This window comes from Lycorma delicatula, chromosome 5, assembly GCF_047948215.1.
Source record: "Lycorma delicatula isolate Av1 chromosome 5, ASM4794821v1, whole genome shotgun sequence".
NCBI lineage: Eukaryota > Metazoa > Arthropoda > Insecta > Hemiptera > Fulgoridae > Lycorma > Lycorma delicatula.
The window spans coordinates 60,131,415-60,150,286 of record NC_134459.1 but is presented as its reverse complement, the minus strand read 5'-3'; the positions used below and the strand labels follow the sequence as shown (position 1 = coordinate 60,150,286).

The 18,872-nt window shown below is 29.2% G+C and overlaps 1 protein-coding gene across 3 annotated transcripts in view; it reads left to right on the top strand.

The window, feature by feature from the left end:
• Positions 1-18,872, top strand: part of loco (regulator of G protein signaling family member locomotion defects) — a 129,003-nt gene that overhangs the window by 60,468 nt on the left and 49,663 nt on the right. For all 3 annotated transcript variants that reach the window (XM_075366236.1, XM_075366235.1, XM_075366238.1), the window contains exon 3: positions 6,302-6,388. In XM_075366236.1, coding sequence (XP_075222351.1) covers positions 6,302-6,388 — 87 coding nt within the window. The remainder of the gene's footprint in view (positions 1-6,301; positions 6,389-18,872) is intronic.

Sequence of the window (18,872 nt, the reverse complement as noted above, 5' to 3'; positions counted from 1 at the left end):
GCAGTAATAAGCCCTCATTGAGAGCTTTTCAACGATATATCATAAATGATACTTATTTTCATTGGTTCCAGAATTATAGCCCAATAAAATTTTAAGTAATGAAATATTTGGTTTTACAAGGGGAGGCTCATCGGCGAGAATCAGACTTAATTTTTTTTTTACTTTTTTTAAATTTAAATTATTGATTTATTAATTACTAATTATTAACCCGTGAATGTAAAAAAAATTACAATAAATAATAATTCAATAATAAAAAATATATGTAATTTAATTATTAGCCGTGGCGCACAAGGAAATCATATGGTGTCCACATCTGATTTTTTTTTATTTAGTTAATCATTCTTCGAAATTAAGTAATAAAAATCCGGTTTTTATTTTTGGTTTAGTCAGAATTTATGCACATCTTTTCTTACGCCCGGTTGCGATTTAACGAATTTTAGTTCTTTTTTTTGTAATGAGGTAAAAACACAGTAACAAGTGCACGCACTCTGGTGGTCGAACGGTGCACTTGCAAAATGCAGTTTATATTCGAGCATATGAAAGGAGTAGGGAGAATAAAATTAGGGGTTGAAATACCTATTCGAAAGAAATACGTTTTAAACGGAGTACTAATTTTGTTAAATTTTATATAAAAATACTGAATTACGGAAGTAACATTTTTATTCCTGGTTAGAAATATGAAAATACCGTAAATTTCAATTTATTTTAATTTTAGTTGTATTTTTCTAGTAAAAGTTTTGATCCAAAACAATTTAAAACAAATTACACCAGCATTAACTGCTGGTGTAATTTGTTTTATTTGTGTTGAGAATTTATTTTCAGAAAATAAATCGTGTTAAAAACGTTTTATGTTTTATTAACATACGGTAAGAAAATTATTTTACTATAACATGTGTTGTAAAATCCTGAAAAACAATAGTTCTAATTGTTTATATTTGTCACGTAACTTGGAATATTGGTTTAATAAATTACGTTGTGTGAAACATTTTTTTTATTTGTCGGCGAAATGAAAAGTAATGAGAATATTTTAATAAAAAAAAGTCTATCGTGAGACAGGAGAGATTCATTCTCCAGTCACTTATTGAGATAACAGCCTAACTAACCATTGTATACACACCGTGCTCGGCTCGTCATGAATAGCCGGTTTGTTGTAACTGTGGTGGGGGTGGAAAGTAGAACGGAAAAGTGAAACTGTGATCAGCCAAGTTAGTTTAGCTTTATACCAGTTTCTGGTAGTGTAGATTATTCTCTGTTGTAAATCAAACGTCGTATTATGATTTTTTAAACTTAGTTTTGACCTCCAAAGTATTTTGTTTAAATATCTATGTTTTCTGACTGTTGTTTTAATTTGTAGGTTAAATTTAGTCTCGTCATTCATGTTGATTTTAATAAATAATTAATTAGTACTAAATAGATTATTGAGAGAATTTTCTGTGAATGTGTTTTGTGAAATTTAAAGTAATATTTATTGATGTAAAAAAAAAACTAAATTCCATGAACGTTAAATCCGATAGTCTTGTTTGAATTTTTGGTTGGATTAATAACCTGTGTTAATAAGTACTTGATTTAGTATTATGGTAAGTCTACTATTGTATTTAGTGTAATTATATTCAGCATTTAACTTAGGTTTAGTTCTATATTTTAAACTAACAAATGTAGGAAATTAGCAGTGTAAAAATTTGAAGGAAAAAACTGTTAATACTTTCCTTTTTTGTGAGTTATCGTAACGGCCTTTACTATTACAGACGGTTACTGATAATGCAGAGGAGCTATTCTAATGCTGTTTGATGATGAATTTAAAAGAAAGAAAAAACATAAAAACTGATAATTTTTATGGTATTAGTCGCTATCAAATATCTTTTTACCGATTTATTAATTCGTTGTAAGTAAACAGAAGAGTAATTACTGTGGGCTTTGTTAACATTTTTTCGAATGACGTCGTGCAGGTTATATCTCCCTAATTACTTTTTATAGATATTATTGTTCAATTTTATAAAACTTACGGTACCTATTTTAAATTATTAATAAGGTCATAATTAAACTTTTAATTTTTGTGTTAGACTTGAAATTAGCATTATGTGTAACCTAACCTCACACGCACTAGGAAGATAATACTGTGAAGCAAGTGTGATTCTTAACTTTTAGAATTTCTTCTGCCATACATGTTTATTGTTGAGATTAGTTTATTAATAAATATATTTTTCATTAAAAAAGATCAAGAATATGTGCTTTTTTGAATAAAATATATATTTACAATATGAAAGTTGTAGTTCTTAATTTTTTCATGTTCATATAGCACTGTTTACTGTTAAAAACAGTAAAAATTTTGTTTTGTTTTTAAAACATTATTTTTAATAACGTCTGTTTTACATTCTTTTTTCTGTACTTTTAAACCCATCCACGTTATAGATGTAATTGTAGCTACATTAACAATAAAATGAGATGATTGTTAATTATTGTTCATTAATAGTTAACCTGATAAAATTTATTTAATTTCATCCTATTAAAAATAATTGAATAAAAAGTTTCTTAACTAATTACTTATTTCTGAGAAGTGGCTATATTCATGTGATTAAATTGTGTGGGAGAGTTTATTACTTCAGTATTACTGCTATGTAAGATCATTTACTAATGCATATTGAGTAAGTAGAATCCAAAAAGTATTCTTACATATCTGAAGAGGAGCAGACTCCTAGGAATTTCAAGCCTGTGTCCAGTAGTTCCAAAGTTGGGTTTTTGGTAAAGGTGTGAAACTTTCATTGAAAACAAGTAGAAAAATTATTTAAATTTCATATGCCATGATAAATTTCCTGTATTATTAAAATCTCAAAATTCATCAAATTACATTGACAGACATGCATTTTTAAAGAGTCATACATATAGTAGTGTATTACAGCTTAAATGAACATATTGTACTATTAACATAATGTTAAAATATAATCACTCTGTGACTTAAATCACAGAGAGAAAAATGTTGAAATTCTAAAAAAAATAAATTATATTTATTATTATTAATCTATTAAAATTATATATATATATATATATATTGTATTTTTTAACATTTTAGAATTTTGATTTGTGTACTCAGAAATGGAGAATTGCAAATTCCCAATATAGCAGTGGTTGTATGCATGTTCATTGAAGGTAGTTTGCTGAATGTATGTTTATTGGATACTTCAATATTCAGTAAATACTTTGAAAATAAAGCATTAATTTTAGTTTTTAAATTATTATGTATGTTTGTAGTGCTTTCTTCAGAGTGATGATTATAACTAAATCGCTTGTTTTCATTCTCATTAGTTGTTTCTAAAATAAATTAAAAATATAAATAAAAAGTTGATATTATACTCCGACTAGCAAAGATGAATTCATTTTATAATTCACGTCAGTAATGAATAGGTTTACTATTCCATGAATGAAATAAAATTACTGCACCAGCATTTTACCAGGCAGGTCAAGCAAAGGAAAAGGAAATCCATTATGAAATCTTGGATCAAAGTAACATTGTAAAATACACAATTAATTAAAAAGGCAGTTTTAAACTTATATTTATGTAAATAGTAGTAAAGCAAATATGTAAAAATTAAATAAGTAAATTAAGTTTTAAAAAAAACAATTCATTTATGTAGCATTAATGAAAATTACTTGTACAAATTATCTATAAATTAAATAAAGTTGCTGCATATTCAGGTTTTAAGTAATATTATTTAAAAACTTATTGAAAAATTGGTTTTGTGAAAAGGAAATCTTTTAACTTTAAAATTGGGATGACAAGACTAGTAAGATGCTTATTTAATAAAAATGGCAGTAATAGGATAATAAAGCCTTTTCTTATATGTTGTGGTATAAAATATAAAAAATTAGTGGAAATGTATCTACATTTCTGTTGTTTTTTTAATCATTGTAGTAATGGTTAAAATAACTAATACGAAACATATTCATAAAGTAAGGGCCGTCGGCTTACATTTAAATATTAGCAGGTCTGAACACAGTTTCACGCATGCAGAGCCATCTGTCGACTATTTATGAAACCACTGGAGTTGTTTTGATTATGTAGTCGTTTGCCTGCCGGTGAATGCACATCGCAATGTCCACGACAATCTTTTCTTCCGCCAGTTGTGAAGTGTGCACTGTGATTCGATTTTTGTATGCAAAAGGATCTTCAGCTGCTGAAATTCATTGGGAGGTAGTGCCTACTGTTTGGACCTACAGTAATGAGTGAAGGGAAGATTAGACAATCGTGTCGAGACTTTAAAAATTGCCGTACAAATATGTATGACGAAGAGCGGAGTGGCAAGCTCAGTATTCAGACCGATGAAATTGTTGAACAAGTGAACCGAAATCTACAATGCGATTGATGTGAATTTCCGCATGTTGGACGCACCTCTATCTACTCAATTGTCACAGAAAAGTTTGGATATCACAAATTTTGTGCAAGGTGGGTACTGAAATTGCTCACTGACCAACTCAAAGAGCAAAGAATGTGCAGTGAACGAGGCGTTTTTAGACTGCTATCGATAAGATGGAGATGATTTGTTTTTCCACATTGTTACGGGCGACGAGACGTGGATAACATACACCAACGCAGAATCGAAGCAACAGTCATTGCACTGGCGCCATTCAAGTTTCCCAAAACCGGAAAATGTTGGCTACCGTTTTTTGGGACGAAAAGGGCGTCATTTTAGTTAAGTTCATGGAACGTGGACCAATAATTACAGCTGATGTGTACTTTTTCTTTTCATGTTTAACTTCTGGTAATTACGGTTCAGATAATACTTCAGAAAATGAATGGGAATGATATGTACGAGTGTAAATGAAGTGTAGTCTTGTACAGTCTCAGTTTGACACATTCCTGAAATGTGTGGTTAATTGAAACCCAACCACCAAAGAACACCGGTATCCACAAACTAGTATTCAGATCTGTGTAAAAATATCTTACTTTATTAGGTCTTGAACGCTGGAACTCTCAACTTCCAAATCTGCTGTTTTGGGAAGACGCATTCATCTCTCGCATTCACCACTAGACCAACCAGGTGGGTTAGCTGACGTGTACTGCCAAATCCTTACCAAACTGAGATGTGCGATCCAAAATCAACGCAGGAAACTGTTCGGCATAATCCTCCTTCATGACAATGTGCATCCTCACACTGCTGCCTTAACCAAGAATATTCAAGATTTTCATTGGAAACTTTTTGACCACCCTCCATATAAACCCAATCTTGCACCTAGTGACTACATCCTTTTCTTGCATTTGAAAAAGTGGCTTGGTGGACAACGGTTTGAAAATGACAAGGAACTCAAGACTGCTGTGGTCAATTGGTTCAATTCCCAGGTGGCAAACGTCTGTGCTGAGGCGTTAAAGAAATGCTATGAAAAGTGCTTAGAACTGAATGGCAGTTATGTGTAAAAGTGTAAGTGAAAACCATTTCTCATTAGTTATTTTTTTTTTAATGACCAAATGGCCCTTTATGAATATGCCTCGTAGTTAAGTTGAATTGCCTGTTAGGGACAAAGTAATAGATTGTAAGGGTTTCATGATTTCAATTATTTAATACCGCAAAATATTTTGAATATCAAAATGAAGCTTTAACTAGATATAGGTTTTATTTTAGTTTAGTTGGATACTTGACATTACTGTTCAGTTAATAATTTACATTGGATACATGATGCTATCTGGTTCTGTCAATGGGTGTGGGTTTTCCTAACAAAGATTGAGCCTTGCCTAGTATAGCTCTTGACCGTTAAAAGAAAAAGCAGTTTGTTTAAGGTGGTCTATGCAGAAATATTGACCATTATTGGATCCCCTATTGTACCACCTAATTTAGCTGGATATTTTTGCGTACTACTAGATGGTATAGTTATATCGTGTTTTGATCAAATATTAAATAAAAAGTCTAATTTTGGTTCAAAGTTTTAAGCTTTCTCCTCAAAGCTAGAAAATGTTAGTTGTTAATAATACATTGAATAATACATAAGATTTGAGTTTTATTTTTGAATAATTAATAAAATGTATCTTGGCATTCGATTACTGATTTCGTTATTGTTTTTGATGCTATTATCTTGTTTTTTGTTATTCTAATGTTAGGGAGACGCTCTCATGATGTGTATGAAGCTATGATGTTTATACACCAACATTCAAAGTAAATATAAATTAGATACAAAATTAAATTACCAATCTCCAAATTAATATATATATATATCTTATGTGTCCATGTGCATGTATGAAAGTGATCTGTTAGCAGTAGTTGAAAAATAGTTGTTCAGTTTTATTAATTGTGTATTTTTTTATTTATTGTTACAGCATGAAGATACAGATGATGGTGTTTCCTGCTGGGCGACCTCATTTGAGAAGCTTCTAGAAGATTCTAATGGACTGCATGCTTTTGCTGTCAGTATTACTATTATTATAACGTTTTATTCATTGTTTAATTTATATTAATTGTAAGATTCTAAAAAGAACTTTGCTGATGAGTGGATATAATTTTTTTCAGTTGAATAATTATGTTCATAATAATGCGTAATGAAGCGAGTCTGTTTATTAAAACAACTTAATTTTGTTCAGTGTCATTGTCTGACTGGTTCAAACTAATGTATCGATTTCATTTTTTATTAATAAATTAATTATAAATTCATTCATTTATTTTTTAATTTTACAACTTACTTCATGAATTAGTTTTTATTGAAAATAATCGATGCACTCCTTTAATTATACTTGAAATTAGTAAAAGTACAGTAAATGTAGCAAAACTGTTAAGTTGGTATGGGGCTGGATTTGAGAAAATTTTCCATTTTGGCATGTTTTCATTATATAAAGAATGGTTAATAATAACAGTTGCAGGCATATTAGTCATGGGAGAAAAGTTTTTGTTGGTTTTTATTGCAATTTCACTGTTCTCTATTTATATTTCAACATTACTTATTTATACAATGATTGCATTTAGTTATATAATTAATTACATAATTGTATATATATATATATATATATATATAACTAGCAAAATGTTATATATATATATATATATATATATATATATATAACATTTTACATATTTTCTATAAAGCTGGTTTTATTTTTTACTTTTTTAAAGTCAAAATCTAAAAGATAACGGATAAAGTTAAATGTTTCCACAAATAAAATACAGATTATCAGTTTAGAAGAAATAATACTCATGTGTATTTATCAGCCTACCCATAATATAATCATTTTTAATGATTATTTAAGGTTACTGTATTCAATAATAAATTACTACTATTATAATAGCTAATGACCATATTTTTAATAATTGTTTGTAATAGAATATAAATTTCAAAAATGAAATTCTCCAAAGTAAAAGCTTCGTGGTTTTCTTTTTGTATGGTTGTGTAGTACATAAGATCTGATAGCATTTATCTATAAATATGATGAGCGACATACTATTCTGTTTGATCATAAGCATAAGCAATCACTCCCAACATATTTTGTCTTCCATACTTTGTTTAAACAAACATAGCATAACCTCCGTGACTTTACAAGATGACTATTATTATAACACTCAGTTATTGAAAGAAATAAATAAGAACTAAAATATATTACAATTGTAAAAATTCCCAAAGCCTCAAATTTTTCTTTTGGTGTTGTTAACCTCCAGCATAAAACATCATAATCGGGTGCATCTTTAATTTTTTTGGCCTGAGTTCTCATGTGGTTTGTCCTAGATCTGAACATGCATGTAATTATTAATTGATTAATATTTGGGTTCTGGGTAAGTCAATAAACCACACATCTTGAAAATAGATGGTTTTGCAATTTTGAATATAACATCTTGGGAAGCAAGGGTGAAATGGTAATGACCAAATTTGTATAAAAATTTTGTTAAGATTGGAGTTTACAATAAGTTTCATTTTTGCAGGGTCACATAAATGAAGATATACATATATTATAAATTAAAACACTGCAGGTTGTACTATATGAAGTTTAAAATCAATTGCAGAACATTGGGATGAAAATGATTGTGATGTTTTGGATCTTTAATGTGGAAGTTTACTTGTGGGATTTTTTAGTTCTTTAATGCAATGTTTTAGTCTTTTGTTGACATTTCCCATTAATTGAAAGCTAGGTGCTACATCCAAAATTCTTGTTTAAGCAATTAAGTTAATGTTTATGCATTTTTTGTCAATTAAAATACTTCCTGTATAGAAATCATTCATTGTTATTTTTTTTGTGATTTTCCTTTATTATTATCCATGATAATAACTTCCGTCTATTATCCAGTGTGATTACATTGGTCTGAACATTTCTTGTCAACTCTTTTCTTGGTCTTAAAACAAATCTGCTATTTCTTTACATTTTTATGATATAGAAAAGGACAAATCAAAAATTGATAAGATTAAATTACTGCTTTAGATTGTCTCTGAATCGGCTTAATAAACACGACTCGTGCCATTTTTATATTACTCCTCGTGCTATTTTTCTTGAATTAGTGGAATTTTCAGTTATTTGGGAACCTTTTATAAAAAGGTACATTCCTTCAGATCCTTTTTAATTTTTCAAGATGTTCTCCATAACATTACAGGTTTGTTATGGAATCATTTTTTTAGAGGATGGAGTCCATTGTTCTGTGTACACTTAGAAGTATTTTTATATGTTAATATTGGCGTTTTGGATGATAAATTGATTGGCCGAGAGGTTCCTTCCCTCATTTTAGAAATATGTGATAAAAATTACTTTTTGAGTTATAAACATACTTTCAAAATGGTAATGATAAAAAAAATTGAACAGGAAAAATGACATTTTTTATGAAGAAATATTATCATCTGATTTTTCCATAACAACTAGAAACTTTTAGGCTGTAATGTCCTGAAAAATAAAATGTTTAAAAATAAGGTAGAAATGATAATGGCCTTAAGTGAACCAGTTTCTTAAGGTGACCAGGATTAAACAGTGACCATTACCATTGATGCCAGTTACAAGTAATAAAGTGAAAGATGAAACAAACTTGTGGAACAGGTTATGAATATAATTTTTCATTTTAAATTCAAGAGAAAGTTAATTAAAATATTCTTTAAAGAGAATCAAAATGTTTTGACAAAGAGAGTAGATCTTTACTGTTGTAAGTTTAGTTTAATGCAATTTTTTTCCCACTACACTTTTATTTTACAAATTTCTTTAAATTTATTTGCAAAGTCAGCCCAATACTTGGAATGTGTTTATGTGAATAATTCTTTAATTTATAGAAATAGTGGATGCTATTTATGATAGTGAAATGGGACTGATAAAAATCCTGATGTCTGTGCTATGTTTAGCACAGACATCAAAATAACACAACAGTGTTATTTTGCTTAATCTAGTAATTTCTACTAATTTATTAATGTTTTTAATTTAAAGTATATATTAATATACGTAATAATTTCACATAAGATTAGTAATAATTTAATTATGGTTATTAGCAATAAGTTTAACTTTATACTTTAACAGTCAAGTGGTTTGTTGTAATATATGTAGAGAAATATTTGAGTAGCATTTTATTAAATAAAGAATGTGAACTAAATATAAAATTTCTCTTTAGTTAGCATGTAAATGTACCAGCAGTTCATATTATTATAAATTAAAAAGTGTAATAATTCAATTTGTATACTCATATAAAGCAAAAATAAATAACATTTTTAAATGCAAGAGTGTTTAGTTGTATACTTTATATGTTTTGTTGTTTCAGAATACTTTGTTTTTAAGTGATTATTAGAATATTTATTGATCACAGTGTACTGTTATTTAAATAGTGATGTCAAGTCATTTTAATTTTATTTTTTATTTATTCAGAAGCTAATATAAAAGTTATTTTGTGTATTTAGAAGTTTGGATCTTCTGTGATTAATGGCAGTTAAAAGTTACTGAATAAAATAGTTAAATACTGCCAATAAAATGTTACTAACAAAAACTTATTACTGCACAACCAATCTATATTAATGTAGTTGTTGCTTAAGTAATGTATTCTGTTTGCTTTAGTTACTGAAATTATGGTAATTTATATTACACTATCATGCTTGTTTATGTAATGAATACCTAGTATCTAATGAATATATGATTGATTTAAGTTATACAAATAACAAATAATGAAATATTAATTTCTGTCGGATGTAGCTACTAAATTATACCATTTTACAAATGTTATGGTAATTAATGCAAAGTGCCCATAAAGTGATTATATGCTCATTTAACAACTTTATACTGCATGGAAAAATTGTTCCAAACCTGTTTAATGTTCAAGTAAAATTAATTGAATCATTGTTGTATGTCAGTTTTGCATAACATGTTTTCTTGTTACAAATTCTTGACCTACTCTATAAAATCCACATGTCTTCCCATTCATTAGTTTTCATGTTATCAAGGTTTTCTTTGATTTTGAGTTTGTTTTTATTCAATAGTGTAAACAGTCAGTCTCTTTCTGCTCTCTATTTATTTAAAATTTTATTTTTTTCATTGATTTATTGATAGCCGATCTATCTTCTTTCTGTCTCAGATTTTGTGTTGATTCACTTACGTTGTTAGATGTTGGATTCTTTCATTTGTACATAAGAGGAGTGGTGAGCTGAAGAATAGAAAAGGTTGTTCAAGTGGTTGAATAAGCAAAAAAATATCATTTTGTGACTATTAGTGTCAAATTTCAAAACCTCTTCTCTTAATTTTCATTCATTTGATGATCTTTATTTCGTTCTATACCGGTTTCATAGCCTCAGCATTTCTCTTGTAACCTACACCTTTAGTTATCTGTTTTGTTTATGTTCTGTTGCCTTCCTTTTATTCTTTTCAATTGCTTCTAAAACTAAATTTACCAAACCTGCATGTCTAGTACTTGGCAACTTTAGTATTAAAGACTCCTTCATTATTTAATTGAAAACATAAAAAATAATAATAAATATTTCTACAATAGTTTTTTTAAGTGTATTTTCATTTCTTATAATTTTTGCTAAATCCAGTTTCTCTGAATAAGCTGTAAAATAAAATTTAATTTCAAGTCCTATTTTCTTTAAGAAACTTTTTTCAAGAGTTGTATTTTGTATTTAATTTATTAAACACCGATATTAAAAAAAAAAGAGTGACTTGAACAACTTGGACAAAAAATCCACTTTTATTATACGAGGATTATTTTTTTTCAAGGTTCGATTGGTCACGAGATTAAAACCACACTGAAAATAAAAAATGATTTACTTGTAACAATTACTTATATAGTTATGCTATTTCTCTACATAGTCGCCACTCCTATTTAGACATTTGTCATAGTGTGGTACCAACTTTCCAATACCCTCGTCATAGAATGGAGCCAGCTGCCTGTGTTTTCAGCCATGTTTCTACACTGGTCTGCAGCTCGATGTCTGTGCCAAAATTTTGTCCTCCTAAGCCAGCGTTTCATGTGAGCAAAGAGGTGAAAATCAGATGGAGCCAAGTACGGGCTGTATGGGTGATCAAACACTTCCCAACGAAAACGATGTAGGAGCTTCTTTTTTACAGCTGCAGTGTGCAGCCGAGCATTGTCATGGAGAAAGACAATATCTGATGACAAAATTCCTCTCCGCTTATTCTGAATTGCCCTTCGTAGATGATGAAGAGTCACGCAGTATGAGGCTGTAGTGATGGTCGTGCCACGTTCCATGAATTCCACCAAGAGAACTCCATTCCGGTCCCAGAACACAGCAGCCATACACTTTCTGTTGGAGAAGGTTCGCTTGAACTTCTTTGGTTGAAAGAATGAGAATGCATCCACTGTTTGGATTGTTCTTCAGTTTCGAAGTGGACCCATGTCTCGTCCCCTGTCATAATTTTGTTCAAAAAATCTTCTTCATTGTGGTAGCGCTGGAGAAACGTTAGGGAGGCGTCCATTCTTATTGTTTTGTGATGGTCGGACAGCATCTTGGGAACCCATCTCGCATACAGTTTGCGGTACTGAAGTCTCTCACTCACAATGGTGTAGAGAGCTGACCTTGAAATTTCAGGAAATGAATCACTCAAAACAGAAACTGTGAACCGACGATTTTCTCGAATTGCCTCATCCACTCGCTTCCTTCCCTGACCGCATGCATCATGAACATCTGTACGTCCTGCTTTAAAATTCCTGCACCATTTTCGCACTTTGCTGTCACTCATTGAAGTTTCACCGTACACATTACTTATTCGTCTTATGAATTTCAGCTGCATTACATGCCTCAGCCTGAAGAAATATAATTACCACACGCACTTCACACTTGGTGAGAGATGCTATTGTTGTAGACATGTTTACGTGCTAGCTGTGTGTTCAGAACTAAACGAAGTGACGCGGCATGATTGAAGGCCATACTAGAGATGCTGCGCAACACATATTCGCAAAGGTTCATCTGATTTTTGCACGGGTTTTTATTTGTGATCAATCGGACCTTGAAAAAAAAAATAACCCTTGTATATTATATATTTTATATTATTATATTATATAGACTTCATAGATTTTATTTATGTAGTTATCTTAAATATTTTGTGGTTATGACTGACGATAATATTTTTTATTAGAGGTAAAGGTTTTTTTGATATGTATGTATATAACTTATCTTTTTTATACAATTGTTTTATTAAGATCAGTATAAATATCTTTATAACTTGATAACATTGGGCAATAAATTTAGTTTATGATTGATATTTTTACTTTTTATTTATTTTGAAAATACAGATTAAATTTTTCATACTCATATTTGTTGACAATATTATTTTCAATTTTGGTATTTTAACATTTCTATGTTGTAATCGGTAATAATTAGTTATTTGTTATTTAAATATTTGAATATGATTGAAGTAGGTGTTTAATAGTAATGATGTAATGACTAATATATCAGTAAAACAAGAATTTAATTTTAACCAAGAACTAATTTCTTTTTTATCAATAAAAGTTATTAAAAGTTGTTAATATTTTTTCTGTGACTATTCAGTGTGTATAACTTATTATTATAATAGATGAACTAAATGCATATTTAAAATAAATTTAAATTTTTCCTTTCAGGTGAGGTTGTACTGTTTTTTCAAACTTCAAAATTAAATTTTACAAGGTTCTTTTGTTCAAATTTTTCAGTCTTTTTAATTGAAAATGTCGTTGATTTTAATCATGCTTTTTTAAAATTTATACATTTTTATTATGCGTATAGATATCTGTATTTCTAACCAGAGAAAAAGGTCTAAATTAATCATTTGTAAGCCAAAATTATAATTAAGAAAGAATTTTTAAATAGTTATTAAAATAATGAATATAATCAAGTAAATGTATTTTTTATAATCTTCTATTGTGTAAAACTGTTAATTTTTAATGACAACTCTTTAAAATTTACTTATTTTTCATAAATTTATTTTTTCTTCCTTGGTAAAATTTGTTTCATTTATTCATGATGTTGCACGATGATTATAAAATTGTTGTTTGCACTGTAGTTTCAGCGGTTAATTTTTAATTTTTTTCGGAAAACGTGTATCTAGAATGTTGATAGAATTGTGTGTATGTATGTTAGTTGCTAAAACCTTACAGTTGTTGACAACCTGACAAATCAGTTGCAGAAATGCACAGCCATTCTCGAAAATAACAATCATCCCATTCCAAGATTACATTAGGAAAGATGTGGAAGAAGTGTAATGGTTCTGCTGCCTTATTTGCTGAGTCAAATATACTGTTAAAAATCATCATGCTCAGCCTGCTAAAATGCAGGTGCTAGGCCTTCAAGTCACAACTATCACTTTGTTCCCCAGAAAGATTGAATGTATAATGAACATAAATACTATCAGAAAAAGCATTTGGATTAGTCCCACACACTGTCAGAAAACTTGTTTCACTGTCAGAAAAAAAAGAAGGGATATATGTGTGTATACCAACACACATAGTATAAAGCAACAATTTAATGTACCCTATAAAAGTAATTGTGATGATGCAGGCTTTTTTTGTCAAGAATGTTTAGGTTGTTAATATTTGTGTATTTGTATTGTGATTTTGAAGCTAATTACATTTGTTCATTGTAGAACTTAGTACATTTTAGATCTAGACTAAACTGTCTAGTAAATTCATTTCTGAAACATTGTAATTATTTTGTGATAAGATTTCTGTTTTTGTTTAAAAAAAAAAACATTGTTTCCAGATTTTTTAGATCTAATCTTCATTGATATTCAGCTAACCTCCTTTTTGAGTTAAATGAATTTAATTATTGCATTTTTATCCCTACTGTATTCTGTTACGTAATTGAATATATTATACTATATTGGACAAAATAATATAATGAAAGAACCACCAGGAGGCTTCATTAATTTATGTTCTGTTATTCAGTCTAACATTTTATTTTTTAAAAAATGTATACTAAAATGAAATATTTATTTTTTATTACATAATTAAATGTCTACACTTTATAAAAGTTAATTGAGATGACTTATTTACTAGTTATTTTGTCGTAAAATATATTGTATAACAGGAAGTTCCAGTATTTGTTGTATAATAGGGCTGTTTGATTTATACAAGCATATGACTTATTTACTAGTTATTTTGTCATAAAATATATTGTATAACAGGAAGTTCCAGTATTTGTTGTATAATAGGGCTGTTTGATTTATACAAGCATATATGTATGCAGCTATATTCGTACAACATATATGTTGTATTAATGACTTCATTTATGAAAGAGGGGAGTTTGCGTTTATACATTGATTCAATTGGTAATTGACCTAGGTCAGCTTGCTATTCAAAATATTAACAAGTGAATGCACTTTCATATTCTAGAGAAATTGAAACCACTAATTTTGTTTTGTTTTTTTTTTGTTATTTCTAAAGAGTGTCTATTAAAAGAGTTTAAGCACCTTTTATAAGCAGTTTTGGTTGGAGTGAAATTTTATTTTCTTATTTTTATGATTATACAGTGCATTTCAGAAAGTCTCTGTGCAGTATGCTTTAGAATTATGTGATGCATTCTGTTATTTCAGTGTTAGGTTGGTTGCCCTGTGGGTTCTTTAGAGCAAGATATTGGACTTACTACCGGACATAAAGCTGTAAGAAAAGAAATGAAATTTTCCCCCTACAAAGTAATATGTATTCAAAAACTGAAGACTATATTGTGCCAAAAGATTAGATTATTGTCAATGGTTTAAACATTTTATTGATCAAAATTTTGTAGATATCCTCGGCATTATGGTTTTTTACAGATGAAGTGTGGTTTTATCTGGGAGGGTATATTAATTCACAGGATACATGACTGAATAAATTAACTAACCCCTATGAATTACATGAACAATCTTTACACGAAGTGAAAATTGGAGTCTGATTGTGGGTCCAATCTTTTTTGAAAATACAGTTAATAGTGATCGTTATTGTGCTGTTAACTTGATTAGTTTTAACAGAAACGGAAATCAATCACAGTTGGTTCCAACAAGATGCCGCCACAGTGTACACAACTAACAGATCAATGACTTTTAAACAAAATGTATTTGGTGAACAACTCATTTTGAGAGGTTTGTGGCTTGCACCAAAACCCAATCTGACTCCCTCAGATTACTTTCAATGGGGGGCAGCGAAACAAGCAGTGTATCGCAACAGACTGTGTAAAATTGACAAATTAAAAACCGCAATAACAGCATATGAGGTTCAAAAAAATAACTTTTTTAATTATGCGTCATCAGAGATATTTAGTGATGTGCAGTTGGCAGTATTATGTTCTGCATAACTTCTTCTGTAACCATATATTCTTGGATTGTTGATATCTTGTTTAGTTTTGTGTTATTGTTATTTGAGTGCAACGTGTTTAAGTGTTAGTAGCAATTTTTTTAATGTGTGCTTTTCAGGAGCAACGATAGAATGTAAAATTTGCATAAAACTGGTAAAATATTCACATAAACTTTTCAAGTTTTGAAACAAGCTTATGGAGATGATGCTCTGGGTCGTACGCAATACTGCGAATAGTTTTCACGATCTAAAAGTGATTGTCAGTCAGTTGAAGATTACTCTTGACCAAGAAGTCCTTCAACTTCAACTGATGATAACATGTTTATAAAATCAACAATCTGGTGCGTGCAAATCGCCGATTGACTATCAGAGAACTTGCAGAAAGGGTTAGCATCTTGATTGGATCATACTGTCACATTTTGACTGAAAAACTGAACATGCATCGAGTTGCAGCAAAGTTTGTTCCTAATTTCTTGACTAAACAGCAGAAAGACCATTGAGTGGACAATTGCCGGTAACTCCTTGAACAAGCCAATGATGATGAAACATTCATGCAAAGTATCATAACGTCAGACAAAAGCTGGATTTACGGCTATGACATTGATACAAAAGTTCAGTCATCAAATAATTGCACATTACAAAAGTCGCTACTAACATTTAAACATGTTGTACTCAAGCAATAATAACACAACTAAATGAGCTATCAATGATCCAAGAACATATGGTAACAGAGGAGGTTATGCGGAACACAATACTGCCAACAGCACATCATTAAATATCTCTGTTGGCGTGCAATTAAAAAAGTTCTGTTATTTTTTGAACAGACTTTTACGTATGAGACATTCCAGTACATTAGCTGGTTAATGTGTAGAAAAAAAATTGACACGTGTGCAGTATTGTATGAAGGAATTTGTATTGTACTGGAGGAAGTCATTTTCAGACCTTTTAGAAACTATTCCGGTTATTGTAATATCCATTTATATAAAATAATGAAATAAAAATACAAAGCAATAATTAAGAAAGCTTCATTAATTTTCATAATTCCACTTTCATAATTCCAGTCCACAACAACTTTCCGAACTCACTGTACTTAACAATAATTATATTTTATACTTAAACAATTTAACTATACCTTTTTTTCTTTGAACGGGCCTGCAGAGGTCCACATAAATATCATTTTAATTCCTTCTGATCTGATTTTCTCTCTTTTTCCAGAATTCTTTTATTCTTTCACTATGGTATGATTTTTATTCTACTGTCCAGCACATGCGCTCTTATCTTTTTTGCAGTCACAATACCTCTGTTCTGTGGATTTTTTCTCTAAATGTTTTTCTATCTTTACAATCTTTTTTTTTTCAACATTTGCTTTATGTAGGTCTTCGTTTACTTGTTTTTTATATGGTAAAGAAGATTTATATTTCCAAAATTTATGAAAAAGGTTTTTATTAGTCTGTTTAAATCATATGTCCCCACAAATTTTAGTTTTCTTTTTGGACTATGGTTTTTAAATCTACAAAAACTTTACCTTTTTTTTCTTATTTTTTCTTTAATTTTATAAAATTTCTTTATTTGAATTCATTCTGTGTGTCTTGTGCTACAGGTCATTCTTAAAATTTTCCTTTCAATTTTTAAAAGCGATTCTCAATTTCCTAAACTGGAGGTATCTGTTTCATACAGGATTTCTGGTTTCAATACTGTATTATGTCTCGGTTATAAATTAGGGATAAATTTTTCTTGTATATATTTATAGTTAAAAATTTCATTCTCAAAAACTATTTTTCTGCTTTTAGACACTTTATCCAAAGATTTGAGATTATTCTCTTTGATATTTTAATTTATATGTGTATTTAATTTTTCCAAATCTGGTTTCTGTACATTTCTTGTTTTATTTAGAATGTCATTATTTCTGTTTTAGAATAAAAGATTTGTAAACCCACTTTTCTGACAGTTATTTTCAAATCCTCAACTTGAGAAATTGCTTCTTTTTCTGAATTTGCCAGTAAAACCATCTCATCTGTGAAAGCTAAATAATTTACCCTTATTTTTCCTTTCTCTGCTCCGATTCCAAAAGCAAATTTGTTAAGTTCAAAAATGTTTTCATTATTTTATCTAATACTAGATTAAAGAGTAGGATAAAGGCCATCACCCTTTCTCAGACCTGTTTTAATTTCAAAAGTACTGCTGATTTCACCTAAAAATTTTAATTTGAGAATGTGTTTGTTAGTTAGTTTTATTAAATTTTTATAGTTTTCTGATGTACTCCATATTCTTTATTATTGTACCAATAAGTTTCCCTGTCTACAAAATTATAGGCTTTTTGAAAATCAACAATTGTAATGAACATTGGATTTGATCTTTAACATCTGGTGTTTAATGATTAATTCTAAACTTAAAATTTATTCTGAACATAACCTACCCCTTCTGAAGCATCCTTGAAACTCACTTTGGATCAATTTGATTTTCTAATTGTTTAATAGTTTTTTTCTAAGAGAAAATTTTATACATTACCTGGCTAGAGGGAGTTCTCTTAGAATTATTCACATCTTTTTTATCTTATTTTTGTGAAGAAGATGGATAATTGCAATTCTCCAACTTCAGGGATATATTTTTCCTGCCAAATTTTCCCATAAAGTTCTACTGTTTCCGAAAGAAACTCTTCATTGGCTGATTTCAACAATTCTGCCGTTATTCCATCCTCAACAGCAGCTTTATTATTTTTCAAAGATTTTACAGTTTCTATTATTTATTCCAAATTTGATGGTATAGAATTTTCATTTTGTGGATTTTTATAGTTAAAATTTAACTTATTTTTTGGGGATTTCGTAATTTAATAAATTTCTGACATTCTGCTGGGATTTCATAATTCCTGTATTATTTGTGACTGGAGACCTAATGTTCTTTTAAAGCATAATGGTGGGCTGGAGTTTGTGATTTTAGTTTTAAAAATTTCAAGTATTATTCTTTTTAAAATCTTTATCAATCTTTCAATTTGTTCTTTATGAAATTTCCTTCTTCCTTATCTCAGAATTTTGTGTGTTGTTTTACTACTAAGGTCTATGTTTTTACTATTAAAGGGATTCATTTTAGTTCACTTAATCCTACTCTTTATCAAATTAAGCGATCCAGCCACACCATTGTGGAGGTGCATATCTTCATTGTGTTATTTTAGAGACTAAAAAGGATGGAAAAGAA